Source organism: Rhinatrema bivittatum, chromosome 13 (assembly GCF_901001135.1).
Source record: "Rhinatrema bivittatum chromosome 13, aRhiBiv1.1, whole genome shotgun sequence".
NCBI lineage: Eukaryota > Metazoa > Chordata > Amphibia > Gymnophiona > Rhinatrematidae > Rhinatrema > Rhinatrema bivittatum.
This window is the reverse complement of record NC_042627.1, coordinates 65,522,547-65,544,336: the sequence shown is the minus strand read 5'-3', so window position 1 is coordinate 65,544,336 and position 21,790 is coordinate 65,522,547. Positions and strand designations below refer to the sequence as shown.

General features: G+C 44.2%; 1 protein-coding gene across 1 annotated transcript in view; it reads right to left on the bottom strand.

The window, feature by feature from the left end:
* The window catches only part of LOC115074808 (furin-like), a 180,813-nt gene that overhangs the window by 38,902 nt on the left and 120,121 nt on the right, over positions 1-21,790 (bottom strand). Inside the window, exons 4-9 of the mRNA XM_029574656.1 lie at positions 17,707-17,802; positions 14,375-14,503; positions 13,112-13,188; positions 10,721-10,809; positions 9,399-9,571; positions 8,017-8,229 (exon numbers count right to left, since the gene is read on the bottom strand). Coding sequence (XP_029430516.1) covers positions 8,017-8,229; positions 9,399-9,571; positions 10,721-10,809; positions 13,112-13,188; positions 14,375-14,503; positions 17,707-17,802 — 777 coding nt within the window. The remainder of the gene's footprint in view (positions 1-8,016; positions 8,230-9,398; positions 9,572-10,720; positions 10,810-13,111; positions 13,189-14,374; positions 14,504-17,706; positions 17,803-21,790) is intronic.

Here is a 21,790-nt window from a genome sequence, read left to right as displayed (position 1 = left end):
TAATAGGTTTAATGGCGCTGAACAGTCTCTGGCTGAAGTACAGACCAATTTGTTTTTAACTGGATAGCGATATCAAGGAGATGAAGCTTAGAAGTAACGTTTTTAGCAGGCTTTTCCTTAAGCATCTCGGAGGCATGGGTCTCTGGGATTTAGTTCTTACTATTCAGCTGATTCCCGAGAGATTTTATTTTTATTTGGTTTAATTGGGGATTGTTTTATTGTTCTTGGGATTTAACGTATGATTTATTTGTATGGTTTTTAATGTAACTGTGCTCATAATTTTTTATGTTCTAGTTTTACTGTAATTTGATTTTTATGCTTGTACATTGCCTGGAAAAGGGACCAGACAATTACATTTTTTTTTTACTATATAAAACGATTTCAGCTTTACTCACAAATTATTACATAGGGGGGGATAATCTTCAGCAGCCTGCACAGGACCCAAGGCTGTGTGCTTAAAGTACATCCAGAGTTTAGCCCAAATTTTCAAACTGGACTTATGTGCATAAGTACCGCTTTGATACATTCCCAGTTGTGCGGGGAAATAGTGACAACATAACCAATCCGCTTACACCTGCTCGGGAGAAGGCGTAAAGGCGTGCATGCATATTTACACACACAATTCTGTCCCTACGTCGTCCCCTTGGAGTGCTTCTCTAAAGTGCACATAAAAATACATGCAAAAGCGCTTTTGTGTCTACTTTAATCGCACACAAACCACCTTCAACCCTGCGGACAATTGTCAAAAAGCTATTTATGTGCATAAAAACAAATTTTAAGGCGTGGAAATAGTTTGAAATGTTTCCCCTTTATGTCTACTGTCATTCTGTGTGACAAGAAACGTTATACCAATTATTTAAATTCCAGAACATTTATGCCCAGATTGGCAAAGAAAAAAAAAAAAAAAAAAAGCAACCATCCCAATGGCAAAAATAAAGCAGAGCAGGAACTGTAAACCAGCCAGTTGCAAGAGCCACGTAAAGTCAAAAGTTCCAGCCCTGCCGGAGATTCTTCAGGCAGGATGTGCTTACCTGGAATGCCCTTCCGGAGGAGGTGGAGAAGACAAAAACAGTGAAAGAATTCAAAGGGGCGCGAGATAAACACTGCGCATCCCTAAAGGCTAGAGGATGGGAATGAGGAAAAGGGTGCATGGGGGCAACCTGCACGGAGCGGCAGTAGCCACCCTTAACAGAAGAGACAGAGATTTCTACCGTTAACCAAAAAGCCTTGATGCTTTTGACACAACTGCAACATCGCTCTCCACTTCGACGGCAGGTGAGGGCGTTGGGGGGAATTGGAATCAAACAATCACCAATGCGGGCTCCGACTTTTTCGGTCTGGGGTTCTGATAGACGTAGGTGAACAAGCACAGGACTGATTCTACGGCCAGGTCCCAAAGCAAAGCACGTCAAGCAGCACCGTCTGGACTTTCAAGGTGGCTCTCCACCCAGTAGAAACGTTGCTGGCAGTAATTCTGACAGTTGCTTGGTTTTGATTGTAAATATTACTACCCTTATCATAAGGAACTCAGAACAGCAGTTACATGGGGATAGCCTGCATGACGCAGGAGAAACTACCATGGGAAGCTTGTCGGGCAGAATGGATGGACCTTTTGCTCCTTTTCTGCTATCATTACTATGTTACTATGAAATTAAGTGAGAAACCCAAAACAGCACTCTGTGGGGAGTTTCTAATAATCTCATGCTAAATTTTAATTGAAGGCTTTAATAAAATTATAGTTAAACCTATGTATATATATATATATTATTGGGTATGTGTACAGATATCTTGTATGGTCATATCGGAGCATACTGGACTTGTGTGGGATTTTAATTAAACTGTGCTCCTTGGAACCCAAAATAAATTAGGTCATGGCAGCCGCTGCCACACCTCAGCATTCAAATGTTCCAGCTCTGTCTAACATTTGCCATCTGCTCTAGGTGTGCAGCGTTACACACTCTTCAAGAGGAGCATGTTAGAAGGAAACCTTAAAGATTTTTATTCATGTGTTAGGGTCCTAATTCTCTCCCAGCTACCATATGGCCTACTGCATTGCCTATCTGGACAGTGTTTACTGTGACCACAGATATATGAGAGCCAGAAGAGCAGAGAACGTCCCCTGACTCCATCTGTGATCTGTGTCTCCTATGGCTACAGTAAACGCAATGACCTAAAACCCTCCCCGTGCCTGCCGCGTTCCTTCATTCTGACTCTATTACATCAATCTTCACTACTGCTGGCGGTCAGACGATTCCAGTCATTTGCTAGATGAAAAGCCCGGGGCATGAACTTAACCTCGACCTCCCCTTCCCCCCTAGATTTGACAGTCACTTCTAAGAAAGGACAGCAGGCAAACCAACGAAACAAAAAGCCACAAGGTGCCACAAGCCGCACAGGGCAGGCGAGAGGACTTCCCGGTGTCATGCTCTGCTCATCTGACACCCCCCCCCCCCCATCACTACGAAACCACAGTTTGTGGGAGGGAAAAACGGCCCTTCCTGTCGTCATTCAGCCTGCTTAATGCTGGGTTAAATGTTAAGTTTGCTAATCCACAAAACTGTTCAGAATTTGCTTTTACAAAAATCCTTCCCAGTCGCCACATTAAGCTCAAGCGTGGGAGGGGACTTCCAGAGAAGGAGAGTGGGCAGAGCAGAGAGCTGCAGAGACCCTGACTCGCATCTCTTATGAGACATTCCCCATGACCTTGAGCAAATCATTTTAGCCTCCTTGTGCATGAAGTTAGATTGTAAATGTTGGTGAGAGACCAACTGCATGATTTACCTTGTATAGAAGGACCTTAGGGGTTTTTCCTCCTGGAAGTTGTGTTTATTAAAACATACAAAAAAAACAAAAACAGGAGGAAAAAAAAAAAAAGTACTTATTTTTTTTCCACAAATTTCTCTCGTTATAATAAACTGACAATTCCTGAGAAAAATAAAATAAAAACTGAAACAAAGGTCCCTATTTGTACAATACTATGATATACTTTCATGACGCTACATAAACAATGATCATATCTATTATCCCACTACTGCCACCAACATTCCTTGGGATCCTGGGCAAGCCACTTCACCCTCTATTGCCTCAGCACAAAACAAAAACTTAGGATTGTGAGTGCTGTGAGGACAGGGAAATACCTACAAGTGCCTGAATGTAACTCACCCTGAGCTACTAGTGAAAAGGCATGAGCTAAATAAATATAAAATTAGTTTCCAATTCCCCCCAAAAATAACTATTATAAATTTTATCCCACAAATTCTGTAAATTGGGTTTAGTTTTATAATATTCCCTATTTTTATAATATTCCCTAGTTTATTATAATATTTTTATAATATTCCCTATTCCACATTCCCTGTTATAATGTAACTTTTTGCTTTCATTGTTATCTGGTTCACCTCCTAGTTTATTGTAAACCTGTACGATAAGACCTGGTCTTGAGAGTCGGTATATTAAAAGAATTTAAATAAATAAATAAAATAAATAAATAATATGCAATGGTAAAATACTTCCTTGTAGAACATGCTTACATAGTATAGTGACTTAGTAAGTCATGGCAGAAGATGACCCAAATGATCCATCAGTTTGCCCAGCAAGGTTTTAAGGGTTGAAACTGCCGCTTTGTGCAGGTTACACCTTGTCTTTCTGTGTAGGGTTATAATTGCTGCTCTGTCTTTCTAGGAAGCATAATATAACCATTTCAATATGGTTTTGGGTTGAACCACTGCTCCATGCAGGTTACTCCCCACCGTTTTGTCTGTCTTCTTGCCAATAAGCGGATCCCTCTGTTTATCCAATGCTTTTTTTGAATTCTGCTACTGTTTCCTCAAAACCTCTTCCGGGATGGTATTCCATGCAATCACCGCCCTTTTCCTGAAATCTTTCAGATCTTATAAATGCCTGTATCGTATCCCCCCCCCCGGTCTCTCCTGAAATCTCATCTCACGGCTCATTTTGGTTTGCCTCTCTCTAGGCCTCCTCTAGCCTTTTTTTTTTTTTATACGGCCTCCTGAACTGAACACAGCCTCCTAAATGAGGCCTCGCCCCAACGAGACCGATGCAGCCCAGCGTTCCTCCCCTCCCCCAGCCATCACCTTGTCATGCTGTTTCGCTACCTTAAGATCATCAGACACCAGGACTCCCAGATCTCGCTCCTGATCAGTTATCAACCATCGTTTCCCACCCTGCTGTGCGCATTGCTCCTTTTGGATATTTGCATCCCAAATGCATGACCCTGCACTTTTTTTTTTCTTTTTTTTGCACTGAATCTCAATTGCCAATCCTTCAACCACCTCTCATACTTTCTTAGCTCACTTTGCATTCTGTCTACCCCCTCAGGCATGCTCACTCTGTTGCATTATCTTAATCTCACTCGCAAAAAAGACAAAACAGAATATCCTTAAGGAAAAGGTATAATTGTTGTCTGATTTTTCTTTTCAGTAATTTTTTTTTACGCTATGGAGGGGGAGGTGTTATTTGCAGGGATTTTTTTTTTTCTTCTAGGACTTTGCCTTCGACTGCAGCTCGGTTGTTTTAAGATTGCTCTGAAGATATTATCCTTTGCAAAGCAATGGCTGGGATAGAGAAGTCTTCCTTAATACCTGAGCAGAATCAGAGCGGACAGTCTCGGGCATTTCATTTCAATCCTGTCCGTAAAACTTAAGTAATGGCTGCCGAGAGCAAAGTGAATGCAGAACAGACTTCCAACTCATTTTCAAACAAGTCGGACTCCTCAGATCAGTTCTATCTGGACAGGCCAGGCCTGGATCAGTCTCGCACAGCACGCAATGCTGAATCCGGTGACTGCTTTATCTGCACAGAAGAGAGTTTCTGAACGGACGCAAACTTAACTCGATCTAGCCGATGTTGGCTGAGAGAATGAATAGCAATGTTTTGTTTAATTTCAGCTCTTTCCACTGCCCCATGGGTTACAGCCTTGGAAAATCAATATGCACAGTGGGCTTTAGACAGATTTAATGAGCATGCAAATGGTTGCTTGTACACAGAAAGCTTGAGACGTACAAAACCAGGCACTCAAACAGTGCTAGTGAGGCAAATACAGAGTTCTTGTAACTAAGACAGAGCTTCCTAAGCTGTGGAGGGATCAACCAGGAGTGCTTTGGAGACCTTAAGGTAGGAAGTGGAGCTTAAGATGAAGCCCCATTAGGGACACAACTAGGCAATCCAGAAATAAAGTACAAAATCAGGGCAAGAATTTGTAAGAGATCTAGCACCATTCATACAACATTAAAAATGACATGAGCTTGCTTTTTTTATTTTTTAATAACTAAAGGTAAGGACAGACTGGTCCAGCTAATCTGCCCAGGTGTCTTCCTCGCCGGTTCTCTTTCTGTTTTGGATAGATAAGCATTTAAAATTCCCATACTTTCATGAACACCAGTTTCCTGCCCTGCTTCCCACCCCCATGTTTTTTGCCCATCCTCTCAGCCCTCTACATCTATCCCAAGCTTGTTTGCACTCAGTTACCAAGTTAGCCTGCACCACCCGCTATTGGCTGGGCTGTTTCAGGCCTTGCCGCCTTCCTATTAGGCTCTTACAAGATCCTTAAGCCAACATCCAGGGCTCTTTACCAAGGCCTGCGATAATCCCGAAAACCAGTAAGGCTGCATCCGTGCTCACTGATGTGCCGCTCCAATAACCACGGCTGCTCCGTGCGGGCTGCCCATTTCTTGGAAGCATAATGCACTCCGACTAACTGGCTTGTACCGGCCTCTCTCTGGTCCCTGGAGGATCTACCCGGCCTTTCTTCTGCCCGCTGCCTATCCTGTCTCACGCATGTTTAAATGCTGCTGGCTCTGGTTGCCGCTATCTCCGATGATAGGCTATTCCCAGGCATCTGCCACCGTCTCAGCAAAATAGTATTTTCTCATATGTCCTCTAAACTGCCCATCACGAACCCCTTCTCCTTGAATTTCCTTTTTCTAAAAGGCAAAATAAATAAATAAATAAATCACCTCGCATACTTTACTGCAGCTTGTGAAATATTTGAATTTTTATATCATCCACCCTCCCGTGAGTACTGTTTGAACATACTAAGCCTTTACTCGCAGGGCATTTAGTAAGTCTCTTCTGTTCTGCCTCCATCCTAACAAGGCATTTATGAAGGCAGGAAATCCGCAGACCTGAACACAGTACTCAAAAGTGGGGTCTCACTAGTGACCAATACAAGCGTAATGTTACCTCCTTTTCCCCCCGTTAATTCTTCTACTTATGCAACCAAGCATACTCCGAGCTTCCCCAGGGGCTTTGCTACTTCCACTGGCTAAGAGGTCTAATTCTTTTTCTTGTGTTACATTTCAGTTCTTGTCCTTCTAACCCATCTGAATTTTCATACCTGAAATGCAAGATTTTACGTGGAAGTTCGGTTTTCCAAAATTTTGTTGACCATTCTGCCAGGTTTTTTTGGGGGGTTTTTTGGTTTTTTTTTTGACATCCCCTTTCATTTCTTTTTTTTTTAATCTTTTCTGGCATGCCTATACCCTGTTGCAGATTTTAATATCATTTTTCCCCTCACATTCCTCAGCAAGGCTGCCAAGTAATGATACTGCAAAGAACGAGCCCTAGTCCCAAGCCCTGGGATGGGCCACTGGGCACTTTGCCTTCACCAGAGTAGATTCCATTTACCTCTGTCATCTGCACCTGCTGCTCAGCTAGTTTCTCGTCCAATTTACAACTTTCTGGCCTGGTACCGTCCCGTCCAGCTCGCTCGCCGGTCTTCTATGCAGAAGAGCGTCCAAAGCCTCAAACTCCCGATAGGCAGAGGCCATCCCCGATTCGCCACTCGTGTCACCTTATTAAAAGAGCTCAATCGAGTTTGCCCGACAGGATCGTCCCTTCGTGAAACCATGCCGTGCGGCCTGTGGTCTTACTCGTTTCAAAAGGCGCTGCACCGTCTTTTCCTTTTGTATTGCTTTCACAGCTTTGTCCGGTACTAAAGTTAGACTAAGAGGTCTGTCGTTGCCCGCCTCCCCGGTGCGACCTTTTGTGCATCGGGACGCAATCGGCTCTTGCAGTCCCCTTGGAACCTTCCCGGATTTCAAGCACAAGGTGGACAGAGCTGTGAGGGGGCGCAGTCAGCGCTTTCCCGAGCTCACTTAGTATCCTGGGGTACACCATCAGGTCCCGGGGCCTTACAGACTTTATCTGCTTAAGTACTTCTGTAATTGGGTGGGTAATCATTTCACATGTAATAAATGCCGGTTCCCATATTAGGTCCATCGCCTTCCCTTTCTTCTGTAAATGCCCAGCAAAACAACTCATTTAAGATTCCTGCTTTTTGTCCACTTTCTCCCTTTATCTCACTTCCCCCCTCCTTTGGTGTTTCACTTCTCCCTTACCCTGTCTAATGATGGGTGCTTTTCTCCACTGTTTGGGCTTTTAATCACTCCTGTCTCGCCATCCAATTCTTCTTCCTGATTCTTCTGCCTCTTCTCCTCTGGCTGTGTACTTTTGCAAGTTTTGCATGCTAACCTCTTCGCACGTAACATTTCCCACTTCCTCTTTAGAGAACCGTATTGGTCTTTTTCTCCTTTTCTTAACTTTCTTTTCACAGAGATGCGTCTCCTCTTCACTGCTCCCTTTTATTGCTGGACTGGAGCTGCTCTGTACCCTTCAGCTCTCAGATTCCCAGAAGGGCTTCAGCCACACTATTACCACTCACGCTCTTGCGATCTACATGTGACTCTCGAGAACCAGAACTGGGTACCCTCTAGAACGCCACAAAACTCCGAAATACTGAAACCCAGGGTCTTAGCCACTCTATAATATTAGCAGTGTGACCCTGTGCAAGTCACCTGACTTTATGTTCACATTTTCACATGCCAGTGCAACCCATAATGTATCTAACACAATTGTCCAGAAGTACATACACTTATACATAGTTACATGCTTATTTTCAGCTGGCTCCAATCCCTCCTTCCCCTCCCAGGTCATGCACATTCATTGGCGCCCAGAGAAAAGCAGCTCCTCATTCGCTCACACCTGAACAAGGACACTTACGATCTGTTTTTCGTTCTGGTTGCCGCTGCTGTAGGTAGTGGCCAGGGTGGACGAGCAGGCTTCGCTGTACCACGGGACGTTCCCGTACTGCGTCGTGCTGCTGATGGACAGCGTGTAGATGCTATTGGTGTAGCCATCGCAATTGCAGCTGTCGTGTTCCCTGCCCCCGTTTCCAGAGGCCCAGACGAAGATGGAGCCCAGTCCTCCGCGACCCTTAGCAGAAATAAAGGTGAATAAGAACATAAGTTGCCATACTGGGTCAGACCGAGGGTGCATCAAGCCCAGCATCCTGCTTCCAACAGAGGCCAATCCAGGCTACAAGTACCCAAACATTAAATAGATCCCATGCCAGTAATAGCAGTGGCTATTCCCTAGAAGTCAGCTTGATTTATAGCAGGTAATGGACTTCTCCTCCCAAGAACTTATCCAAACCTTTTTTAAACCCAGTTACACTAACTGCACTGACCACATCCTCTGGCAACAAATTCCAGAGCTTAAATTGTAAGTTAGGAGCAAATTCCTTTTCACTTGTTTTAAATTTTTTACTTGCTAACTTCATGCCGTGCTCCCTAGTCCTATTACCTGAAAGAGTAAATAACTGATTCACATTTACCCGTTCTAGTCCTCTCATGATCTTAAAGACCTCTTTCATAACCCCCCCCTCAGCCGTCTCTTCTCCAAACTGAACAACCCTAACCTCTTCAGCCTTTCCTCATAGGGAAGCTGTTCCATCCCCTTTATCAATTTGGTCGCCTTTCTCTGTACCTTCTCCGTCGCAATTATATATATTTATATATATATATATATATATATATATTTTTTTTTTTTTATTTTTTTTTTTATTTTTTTTTTTAGATGAGGGAAACAGAACGGCACACAGTATGCTCAGTGCGGTCTCACTATGGAGCGATACAGAGGTATTAAGACATTCTCTGTTTTATTTACCATTCCCTTCCTAAAAATTCCCAACACCGTTTGCTTTTTTGGCCACTGCTGCACACTGAGCCAATGATTTCAATGTATTACCCACTGACACCCAGATCTTTTTCCTGGTGGTAACTCCTAATATGGAACCTAACATTGGATTTAAAATAAGAGCACATTATATGGGTTGTGCACTATGGGACTCGGGCTGATCCGACTCTGGGGCAAAACAAGCAAAGAAAATATACTAATGGGCTCTTTCCCCATCCTCAATACATGTAAAATTCTTCAAAACAAGCAAACAAAACAAAAAAATTAACCACAAAAACTCATATCACTATGGATACTTTTTTTTTTTTAACAACACTTTTCAAAGTATCCGATGATCTCCGCTATATTCGCTTAGGACAGTCATGAATAAATGCTGCATGGAATTTCTAATAACTTGTAGCTCTCACCTGACTAACTCCCCTAAAGAAAGCTTCTTCTGCAAGTCGAGCAGGCCCGTCCACTGTTTTCCCATCATCCTCTGGGCCCCAGCTGGCGCTGTAAATGTGAATGTGATTAGGGTTCAACCCCAGAGACCTGGCCTCCACAGCGTCCGTCACCTCCCCGTCCAGCATCCGCACCCCTAAAGATGGACATTCAGAGAAAAAACACACACATACACACAGAGATTAAGAACAGAGATGGACAGCGTGCCGGACTTCGTGCACGTCGATGAGATGCTATCTGAATTTTAGTCTCTGCAAGAGAAGATCCAACACGTGCTGGTAATCTTTCAGCGTTATCTTCTTTTTCCGGATAAAACAAAATAGAATTCCACCAATGGAAACCCTTCCCAGCCACCTCCTATGTGAAAACTAGGTCGTGGTCAAAACGGAATGGCCACAAGACAAGAAACTGGATTCATGTGAACACAGAGCTCACTTCTCGCCCTGCTAAAATGGAGGCGTAGATGAAAAGTCTGTAAACATTTTAGCTGGCAAAAAGCATTATTTCCATTTCAAAGCTGTGAAGATCTCTTTCACTTAAGGTTTAAGATTGCAAGAACATCTGGAAGATCACCAAGATCTCTCCCTTCAGGATTTCAACATTTTACAGGGTTTTTTTTTTTTTTAAAGATAAAAGCAACAAGCAAAGATTTGGGGTCTGGAACGGATGCTTGGCAGCAGACACTATGCAAAGATAGAGGGAAAACTCAGGTTCCCATCTGCTGGGCCAGTGGTTTTTGGCTTACTGCAGAGGGCATGAAGGTGGGCGGCAGAACTATCAGGGATGCTGGGGGAGGCACCTGCTGGTGTCAGGAAAGCAACAAAACAGTTTAGCCTTTGAATACGTTCCGCCCCTGGGTCTTAATCAGTAAATGTTTCAGTCTCCTCTGCAATAGCACCAAAAGCACCAGAATATTAAGTTATAATGACTTCCAGCCCTGCGCACTGCATGGTATGGCTCTCCTCTCTGTCTTAACTATGGGAAGACTGAACATGTAAACGTGACACTAACTAGAATCGCATTACAGAGCAGCCTATTAAATACATGCACAAGGCAATTTCTCTAAACCTGAAGAATTCAGATAAATGTAAAATCAGGCTGCCCGTATCTCATTGGGATTTTTTTTTTTTGTCACCAGCACCCCAGGTAGCTACACAGACCTTGCAGTGAAAGCCTCCTCTTGATTTCGATTTGAGGCTGTGCTTTATTTCCAGAAATACATCCATGTCTTTTAACATTTCAGCTGCTTAGGCGGACATCCCAAACAGCGCGCGGGGTACCTTACCTCCGATCTTTGCTTGATATGCTACGCCCACGCCACAGATACCATTATTGGCCACGGCAGCCACCTCACCAGCACATCTGGTTCCATGTCTGCAACAAGGGGACAAAAAAAAAAAACCCCTCCACTTTGAATCAATTATTTCTGGTCATTTAAAAAAAAATGGCGGCACCTTTTAGAATATCCTTTTACCTTATCTAAATTTTAATCCCCAAGGTACTGAAAAGAGCTGCTCCTGGAAATTCCCACGGAGTCTCCCCAGAAGAGAGTCTGGCTTCCCCTTATGTGCGGGACCCTAGCTTTGGGGGGTAGCGGTATCAGTGCACATCAGGGCCTCAGGCCTTGCAAGGTGACCTAAGCTCTGATCTACTTTTCCCATATGCCCACAATCAGCTAAGTCACAATACCCCAAAGATCTCACTGAACCCCATTACTGAAACACACAGAATAAGGGGAATCATCTGAAAAGAATTAAAAAAAAAAAAAAAAAAAGCTTTTGAGAAAAGACTGAGGGAAAAAAAGGTCCCACAAAAAGAAAAAATGCTGCCTATATAAAGAAAACTCCTTCTGCCAAAGAAAAGAAGAGTAAAGGAAGTAAAAGAAAAGCATTAAACAGCACACATGACGGGAGAGAGAACACAACCCCGCAGAAGGTAATGCTGCTGTGCAAATGATCAAGCTAGAGCCTCCTAAAAAACTTACTGGTGCACACGCTACAAATCATCCGCCAAGCTAACAGCTGAAAACAGAGGAGGACTTCAGTTTTGCACTGCCACTGTTTAAAGTGCCACACTCAGCACCGATCACACACATCCCTGTCATGTATGCTCTCTCCCCGTCTTACCCCACCTCTCTCCTAACAAGCTACACACCTCATCACCATCGATCAGAGCGAAGTGAAGCCGGCATCACGTGTGCTGAGGTATTGCACGAACGAAGAAAATCCTCGTTACGGGAATCAGAGTTAAGTATGTGAACGGCAGCTCTAATGCCACAGAATCCCCTTTTCCCCTTTGATCTGGCAGCAAGGCTTTCTCCATTTAGGCAGCTCAAGTAGAAGGAAGCAGGAGCAGAAATCTGAATAAAAAAGCATCTCCTTCTGAAACGAATGGCATGATGCTTTGTGGAGAGAGAAGATAAATCTTCCTTTGCTGGCAGCAGTCATGCCCAGATCGAAGGCCCCCACAAGGCAGACATTGGCACTGCCTGAACTTGCCCAAATCCCTTCCTGACACGCAGTGCTTCCTGGCTATTTGACGATCTGAGCTCTCCACAGGAGGAGCTGTGCTCAAGGAAGGATGACGGAGCAGCAAGGTTGCCAACTTTTCCCCAAGACTAGGACTGGACACTCAAGGACCAGAGAATTGGGGGGGGGGGGGGGGGGGCTGGGGTGAGTTCCCTCCCTTTATTTGCATAAATCTGCATAAATTTACAGAGAGCATTTTCAGCATACAGAAGTTCATATACTCACAAGGACTTTCTCAAGAAAATATTAAAAAAAAAAAAAGGATGGTTGCATTATTTCAATTCAAAACAAAAGTGACTTCACAGTTAAATGTTTGCAACTTAGATGTCAACTTGAAAAACTGCTGATTTTTGCACTTGGTACATTTTTTATTTGTATATAGTTTAAATATTGTTGAAAAACAAGCAATATGAATGGTTTTCAATTTTTAAAAAAATTGACTTGTTTTTGAATAATCTGTATGAAACTTTGTGGAAAACTATGACAATTTGCCACTTAATTGCTTGCCGCAGAATCTTGAAAAAAATCTGCTGCAGGAAACCGGGAGGCCCTGGTTACAGCCCCTAAAATCAATGAGGTGGCCAAACGTTTCGGACAACAGTTTCATTCGTTTCGGTGGCTGCCTGGATTATTACAAACGTCGGTGACAAGATGCAGGAGGGTGGGGCCTTACTGTAAGACTCAAAGGCTTGAAAGAGTCCCCACCGCAGAACCGTCAGACGCCTGCATTAGCAGAATTTAAACATTCTTGGGACAGATCATTGAGAGTAGCGATAGGATCTTGCTCTAAAGTTTGGGCATTCATACGCTTACCTAAATGGCAGAGAACCAGAGAGAAAGACAAGTGGACAGATGGACCCAATCTCCTATGTTGTTATGCTCTATTCAAAGGCTGCTCGTCAACATTCACGTTCCAAGATACAGAATGAACCTGCTTAAATAGCACAGTACCAGGTATTCCCAAACATCCCCACAAATCTTACTGCTAAAAGTATACCGGCTACTTCACTTACATGCTACTCAGACACCCCTATACCCCCAGAGGATCTACAAATACTAACATTACTACATTGCTTTTTTTTTTTTTACTCGTTTTTTCATTCTATTTTCCTTTATGGGATAATTTTAGTGGTGGTTGAGGGACTTACCTGTTGTCATTCATCTCCGTGTATCGGGGCTGTGGGTCAGGATCTTGGTCATTAACGTCATAGCTGGCATCAGGATCCTGGATATGGAGGGGGGGGGGAGGAGGGAATGGAAGGAAAGGGAAGGGAAGAAATAAAAAAAAGAAGCTCTCTTACGGTGAATGGGAATCTAGATAAGCTCTGGCTCTACCAGCAGAGGAGGAGAAGCAGCCCTAGTGGTTCTAACCCTGCTTCTCCTGCAGATGTTCCCCGTGACTGTGGGCAAGTCACAGATTGCCAAGTCCTCTTGGGCAGGGAAATAACTGAGTTGTAAGTTGCCTTGAGCTTGGATTTAGAGAAGGCGAGATAATTCAATCTGAAGTCGAAGAGGTAAAGAAGCTGTGCATTTTCTGGGGAGGGGTGGGTGTGGGGGGAACTGCAGGCCCGCCTTGAGATTTAATGTGCACCAAAAAGCCCCGGTGACTAAGTACAGCCACAAACTCTAGAGGTAGCCAAGGAGCACAGCTCTATGTACCCAAAAAGAAACACAATGCGCTTTTTTTTTTAAGTTATTTATTCTGTAGCTTAGGAGTTTTCTGTTGCTTGCCCCATCGGAGAGCCTCAGCAGGAGTTCACAGCTCCAGCAGGCGCAAGAGGGTTGCATATGGCTGACAGAAAGACACAAGGCTGGCACATAGCAAGTTCTATATTGGAGAGACAATGGGTGAATGCCGGACTATTTTAGCAGTACATCAGCTCTCTCCACCCTCAAATCACCGTAAGCTCACCAACCTTGAGATTCAATTCGAATGACTAACATTTCCTGTCCGTTAAATTTGCCACTGGGGATGGATCCCAAAATAAATCAACAAATCTGAAAGCGGAGGAAGAGGTTTCCTTTCCTAGGGAACTTGCCACAGGAGAGGGAAGCTGGCCCAAGTGTCTTCTATTTTGAGAGAGATAAGCAGCGGGTTAAGTGCAGCTTCTAATCAACCCGGGAATAAAACGCAGCACAGGCACCTGTATGTGCAGCCATGAAGATCTGCTGTGCTCTCATGTGGAAAATTATACCGACTGACATGACACTCCAAGCTCATAATGTTACCGAACACCATGGCGCAGTCAGATGGATAGCTATGGGCGTCTGACAGATGTTTTTCTAAACGGAGGTGGCAGTAAATGAGGCTGGGTTTGGTTTTTTTTGTTTTTTTTATTACATATCTGCAGCATCCTAAGGCTTAGATAATCTCCAAGGGCCTTTTCCAGGCACCCTATAATTTTACTCACATAATTTCCTTGCAGGTCAGGGTGGTTTTGCTCAATCCCGTCATCTAAGATGGAGACCACAACGCCTTTGCCCGTGAAGCCCTGCGCCCAGGCTCCCTTTACATTCAGGTCACGCTGGTTCAGGTCGCGCTGAAGATTGAAACAGAACGGGATTCAGCTTTTCCCCTGCTTCCAAGAAAATCCTTCTAGCGGCGATAAAAAAACAAAATCCTTTCCGAGAACTACTATGACATCATAATGCAACAAAGCTGCTGCATGACTCATGACATCATAATGTGCTTCCTTGCACTAGAGTTCATACAGACAAGAGAGATAATCCAAAACAATTTGCGCCTTGAAAGGCTGGAGGAGTTTATCCATGCAGTTTTATTACTTTGCTCAATAATATTAAAATACTATTTCAGATCCATATACGAGATAAAAAGTCAAACATTTTGGTGCAGGAAGAAACCATCGTCAAAAGTCTATGGCCAGCTTGGCTTTAAGAGCCGGTGAAAGCCCTGCCAAGCCACAGAGAGCCACCATGCCTGCGGTTTGTAATTAAAATGTAAAGAAAACAGGAAAAGAGCTTGTTTGTCTAGATACTTTTTGGACATACAATACAAAGCCAAATTCTGACGCTCAAATCCTTTTTGGGTATTTTTTAGGTTTCCTCCTGCTCTTTTGTGCTTACAGCTCAAATAGGGCCTGGGATCCAGTGCCATATGTCTTCATTCACAACTTCCTGGAGATTGTTTTCCCCTTATTTTTACATTTCCTGCCATCTCAGCGACAGTCCTCGGCTGAGGGGGCGGCGGTGCCCCAATGCTCTTTCCTAAACCCTGCAATCACAGGCCCTGAACCCAGCCAACAAGGCATCACTGTAGCACGACGACTGATTCCCTCCCCCCCAGGTCCAACCAGCCCAGGGAGCTGAGCTCTCGGCCCAAGCAACAAAACACAGGTCTTCTGCATGGTGGTGCACAGCTGGCAATTATTTTTAAAATGTGGAATCCAGAACCATATTCTAAAAACAAACAACGAAATCCTTTCGACGTGGCTCCTGCTCCTTTAATTTGCAGTCGCTCAAGTCCTGACAGGTGGCCAGACTGGCTGGAACTGACCACAGGCTGGCAATTTCCACAGGGTCTGGTTTTGAGTTTGTTTGTTTTTTTGCATGTTTTGCCTTTTTGTTTGCAAGTGAACTGAATCTGACAAGATGTCAAAACTTGAATCCACCTGCAAACAGCTTTTCTTAAAATAACAAAAAAAAAAAAAAAAAGTGAAATAAAGCATAAACTGGTCTATGCTGATCGTACTTGTAAGCTTTGAACAGACTTGAGATTCTGGCACTTGGCGCAAAGATGGATGTTAAAAGGGGACGCGTCAAGCTGAAATGCGCCTTTCGATTCATTAAACTGGTGACAGTATTTAAGTTATTACTGGCCACAGCAAACCCTTATATAATCTACCAGAATCTATTTAAGAAAAAGTAGCATGTGGAACTAAAAGCTGTACAGGACCCAGCCACTTCTTAAGCACGGTCTTGCAGGAAGATGACTACGTCAGACCTGATGCACTCTTCAGGTTTCCTGCCACGCTGACAGCACAGCCCAGGAGAGGAAGAGAGCAGACCTGCAAATCACAGAGGAGCTGTGGACAGACAACCGGCCGGGTTCTGCAAAACTAACAGTCACTGCACACTAGCTTTCTGAAAAAAACAAAAACCCCAAAAAACTTTTCCAACAAATGTTTTTAATTTTTTTTTTTTTTTTTTAATAAGTTATTACTGTGCAACACCGGGTGGACAGGCTTTTAGAGAGGATTTCAAGTTTCTCATAGAACTAAGGCTGTCACCTGTTCCTAAGGCCTATAAGATTTTAGGAATTAAAATGAGACTGACAGAAACACACACAAAAATAAAAGGCAGATACTGAATTTTAAAATTAATGTGCCATTAAAAACCTAAGCTATGGGCCGCTTTCAATAAAGTGAGTTAAAAAACAAAAAAAGTTCCTTAAAAGAGCAAGTTAAGATCTCAGAAGCACCTGGCGCATTTCAGTTTTATCCACTTTTTAAACATTTTTTAATCTAGCATCCTGAGATTCCTTTTTGGGAGGGGAGGTGGGGTAGAAGGTGCTAGAACTCTCAAATTAAAAACAAGAAAAATATGTTTGCAATTGTACACAAGGCGCAGAATCTTTAAAACCGAGCCAGAGGTCGGCCAGCCCGAAAGCTGCCGATTGCAGAGGTGCCCGGGGAACGCGGCGCCGATAGTGATCTCGCCAGCTGCTAACAAGCCATGGTTTTAACTAATTCCTGCTACAGACTTCCCTCGCCGAGCGCCGCCAGAAGAAAGGGCTTCACTGCTGCAGAGTGGAAGACTATTGGGAGGCTTGGCCTGTACAAATTATTTTTCGACTTTTGCTTTTCATGGCAGTACAAAATACAGCTAAGGGTCGAGTCAACATCAGAGGGAGGGAGGGATGGTGTCTGCTCTAACTTTGCTACAGGCAAAAACAAAAAAAACGCAGAGCAGTTACGGCACGCCACACTGCATTGTGAGGACTTTAAAAGCACAGGGGCTCGTTTTCTTGCATCACTCTTACCAACCCGGGTCACTAATGCGAGGATGAGATGAGTGAATATAGTAATTTAGAAAATTATTTTAAGGCCATGGAATCATGAATGCTTATGAAAGTTGCACCCAGGGTCACTAGCTAAGGCTGAAAGCCCAGACACCCGGTGCTACTGGCCACGAGCCACACTGGTGCCAATTCAACCTGTCTGCACGTAGACACGGCAGAATCCCGACTGGTCTGCTTTTACAGAGAAAAATTCTGCTGGGGGGGCTCATGCTTAGTCGCTTGGTTTGGGAAAACAATGCAGAGCCCCCAGTGATGGCACAACAGTCGCATGACCCCGTGCTCCCCAGCCTGGCGCAACATGGCTGCCACATAGCAAGCACGGCAACAAGTTTTACTGCAATTTTAAGACATGCAGATGAATGTAACTTTTTATTTCTTAAAATGCCCACTTTATGGGGTAAGCGTGTCCCTTTAAAGGGGCACTTCAGGCACACAGGGCTGGAATGTCCCTTTAAAAAGGCAAATTCAAAACAACATTTGAAAAGAATAAAAATGAATTTGAAGAATGCCTCCGTTTTCTTTGGCATGATGTGGGATTTCTTAAGAAATGATATCCAGCCATTATAAAAAGTGCCTGTTAACATGTGAGGCACTTTCGGAGGTAAATACAAACTGCAAGCGACAGGTGACGGGAAATGAAGATTAGTGGTTAAAGCGTAGGGTGAGGAAGGCAGGGAAAATACCGGGAGACCTGTTCCTACTCACCAGGTACCACTGCTGGGGAAATTTGGGATCAGCGGGCTCGGGCAGAATATCTCTCTTCTTCCTTCGCTTTGAGACTTGCTGCTCCAGCCATTGCACCTAGAAAGAAACCAAGATGAGAGGAAAACAAAATAAAACCCCCCAAGGTAACCACCATTCACAACCATGCATTGATCAAAATCCCTCCTGGCCGTCCCGTCAGACACAGGGATAAACCTGCCCCGGAGGGGGAAAAAAAAAAAAAAAAAGAGGGCTATGAGCAAGAAGATCTCATTCAATTCCATGAAAATGTTTCACCAGGAAAGAAAAAAAAATTTATATATATATATATATATATATATATATATATATATAAATAAACCTGCCCCCTAAACCTTTTCACACTAACGGGTCGATACAGTAAAAAAAAACACGGGAGAGTGGGCAAGCGCCCGCTCTCCCAGCACGCGCACAGGCCACTCTCCTGTGCGTGCGATACAGTAAATAAATTTATTTAAATTAGGCCCGGCGGTAAAAAGAGGCACTAGGGACACTAGCGCGTCCCTAGCACCTCTTTTCGGAAAGGAGCAGCGGCTGTCAGTGGGTTTGACAGCTGACGCTCAATTTTGCCGGCGTCTGTTCTCGAGCCCGCTGACAGCCACGGGTTCGGAAACCGCCAGCAAAATTGAGCTTCCAGTTTGAGTCTCGACAGCCGCCGGCCTATTTCAAATTTTTTTCTTTTTTAAACTTCCGGGATCTCTGACTTAATATCGCCATGATATTTCTGTGCACTTCCCCGGCGCCGGCAGAAATTAACGCCTACCTTTGGGTAGGTACTAATTTCTGAAAGTAAAATTTGCAGCTTGGCTGCACATTTTACTTACTGAATCGCGCGGGAATACCTAATAGGGCCTTCAACAAGCATTTGCATGTTGCGGGCGCTAGGGGTTGGACGCGCGTTTTGGACGCGCTATTACCCCTTACTGAATAAGGGGTAAAGCTAGCGCGTCAAACGTGAGTCCAAATGCCGGCTAACAGTGCGCTCCGTTGGAACGCACTGTTCTGTATTGGCCTGTAAGTCAAGATGATGTTGCATCATGTGCTTGTGATCTCAAGAGAGGACAAAAATTCTGCTGATTTCCCTCTTTACTGGTGCTTAGTTAGAAATGCTGCTTTCCATCATGCAAATGTAATTTCTGCTTTTCTTTAACTGCTCAAATGCTTTTTTTTTTTTTTTAAACTCTACCGTCCGCCACGGTGAGATAAAGCATGCTGGCGGCTGTGAACTACAGATACCCTCCCTGCTCCCATTTACAAAGTAATTTGTGCAGAACAAACCGATCTGAGGAGGAGAAATGGATTCCCTACACCAGGGCAAGTCAAACAGCGTGAGAGCCATTTATAATCACTTCGGCTCTCTCTGGCAGGGGAAAGTGTAGCGGAGGAGTCCTGATGCGTGCTCATCTGGCAGTGGCCATCCTAACCGGCTTTTCACTGCAGAGCGTTAAAGAGAGTCCTGGAGATCTGTCCTGCAGCATCCGCTGATGCACATTTACACTCTTCTCAGAGTTCAGAATCTCCGAGGCGATGAATACATACAACACCTTCCAAGTGATGCCTTACGTTCTGACAGGTAAAAGCACTGGCTGAGAGCTCTAGACTGAACAAAGGTAAAGAGAGAAAAAAAAATGCCTTTCAAACTATCCTGCAATAACGCAGTGACATTTGGCCCAATAACGTGGGAAGTCGGAGATGAATGCACGCCTGTATCTCCTGTCTGTTTCATATTTGAAAGCCGTCTTGTTTCTTTTACTATACATTTGTGGGAATGAAAAAAAACAACCATATGTCCTATCTTATTACACACAAATTGACCCGACGCCCCTCTCTTGTGCTTCTACACAGTTGGATGTTGCTATAAGAGGTTTCCGACGACTTATCACAGCAAAATCCTTGAGATATGTACATCTGTACCAATGGGAGCATCATTTCAATAATTCACGCATCAGATTGCGTGAGCAGATTCCCTAATATACTCGTATCCCTTTTGCTGGTTTCGGTCCTGTTTCAAAGGAGAAGTGCATCTTAGCACAGGACCGAAACCAGCAAAGGGGATACGAGTATATTAGGGAATCTGCTCGCGCAACCTGATGTGTGAATTATTGAAATGATGCTCCCATTGGTACAGTTGCTCTAACCAATGCAACTGCAGGAAAAAAAAAATCTGTTGGCAGTTTTGATGAGTCTCCGCTGCAGCCTGCTTCCTCTACCCCGGATAGCTGTGAAGAGGGGCAGCTCTAGAGAGGTCACTGTGCACACAGCAAAAACAAGAAAAAAAAAACCCCCCCCAAACAAAAAGAACACAAGAAACTACATGCACCTTACAGACCACAACTTCTCCCCTAACTCAAGAACTGGGGTGGGTTTGGGGGAACAGCACGAATGCCCAACGCCACAGTTAGCTAAGACAACCCTCCAGCCTTGACAAAAATGTTACCGGTTTCAAACTTGTACTACGTCAACCATTTCCCAGAGTGGAACCATCTCCCAACGTGAATACAATTAGGCACATTCTGCGTACATTGAGGAAGACTCTGTGGGCTACTAAGATCAGGCCCTACTTTCACTGATGGGGGCCAAGTGAATTTATTTATTTATTTTCCTCCCTCAGTTGGACAATCTGAAAGCCTTAACAGATTTGATCAAATATTAGAAATTAAATGTAGGTAGGTGGGGACTGTGGTAATTTACGATTGCTTGCACATCTGGCACTTTTAAGCTCTCTTTTGCATCTTCCAGCAACCTCGCCCCGCGTATCTCCCACACAGAACCTAACAATCCTCCCCTTCCTGACCCGGCACTAACCGCCCCACCACTGAAACGCCCAACGCTCTGCTTTAGAGCTGACATCCTCTTTCTTTCACGCTCGCGCCGATCCTGTGCTTAGCAATTCCTTCACGGCCTGCCCGTGTCTGAGAGGCTGGGAGCGGAAGAAGAGGAGGAAACAGTAAGAACGATCTGAAGCCTGGCTGATGGGTCATTACTTCTGATCCGGAGTCAACAGCTCAACATTTCCGAGCCCCGCTCCCAACACCGGCCTGCTTAAAAAAAAAAAAAGCCCATCTTTACTAGAATCCAATACCGTTCAAGAAAGAGCCTGAATGAGAGGATGAATCCAATGAGTCACTTAAGCTGGATTACAGACACACTACAAGGACATTAGAAGAAAAGCGGCTGTTAACAAACCAAAAAAAAAAAAAGATATCGGTGATGTTAAACACAGGTCTGATAAGTGAGAAATGCGTCCGGTGAGCAGGGCCCGGCTTCAGACCCGCTGGGGATCCAGAGGAAAGACTAAAGCTTCAGTACCAGGCATCCTGAAGCTCAGCCTCAGTGGCATCACGGAGCTTCCCCAAGGGGACGCACCTGGTGCTGAAGCCCTATGCAACTGCCCTGGCTTCTCCCCCTCTACCTGCACCACCAAAATCTAGCAACTTATTGGCTGAATACTAATACAAATGCAACAAGAAGATTTTTTTTTTTTTTTTTTAATATATTTAGCTCATGCTTTTTCACCGCTAGCTCAGTCTTGATGTAGGAACAGTTATTTTGGCCTTTTTGAGGGGAAACAGAATCCCTGAGTTTGTTTACAAGTTTCGTCCTTCTGCTAATCTATTTTTCTAGGTAATGACAGATAAACGCTAATGTGGAAGTCTTAAAATAATCAGGAACGATAATGCATTTCAGACAGTACAGATGAGTTACAAAGAAAGAAAAAAAAGGAATAGAAATGCCGCGGTCATTAGCGATTTATATTCTAGTGCAGCAGAGCAGTGCAGCCACAGACATACGAACGCTACTCCTACGCACCCGGGGCAAGGGATGACTTGCCCACAGTGGTGGCTGGCAAGATATTAGACTGAGTAGGCAAATTGTTCTGCTCCGACAGCATCTGTGGCAGAGGGAGGAAGGTGTCACCAGCCCTTCAAAATTTGCATTCAGCCAAGTGAAAGTTTTTCTCAAGGAAAAAAAAAAAAAAAAAAAAGAGCATTCCTATTGCTTTTCTGCAGTTTTGTGGCTTGGATTCCCAAGTCATCAGAATCAGGAA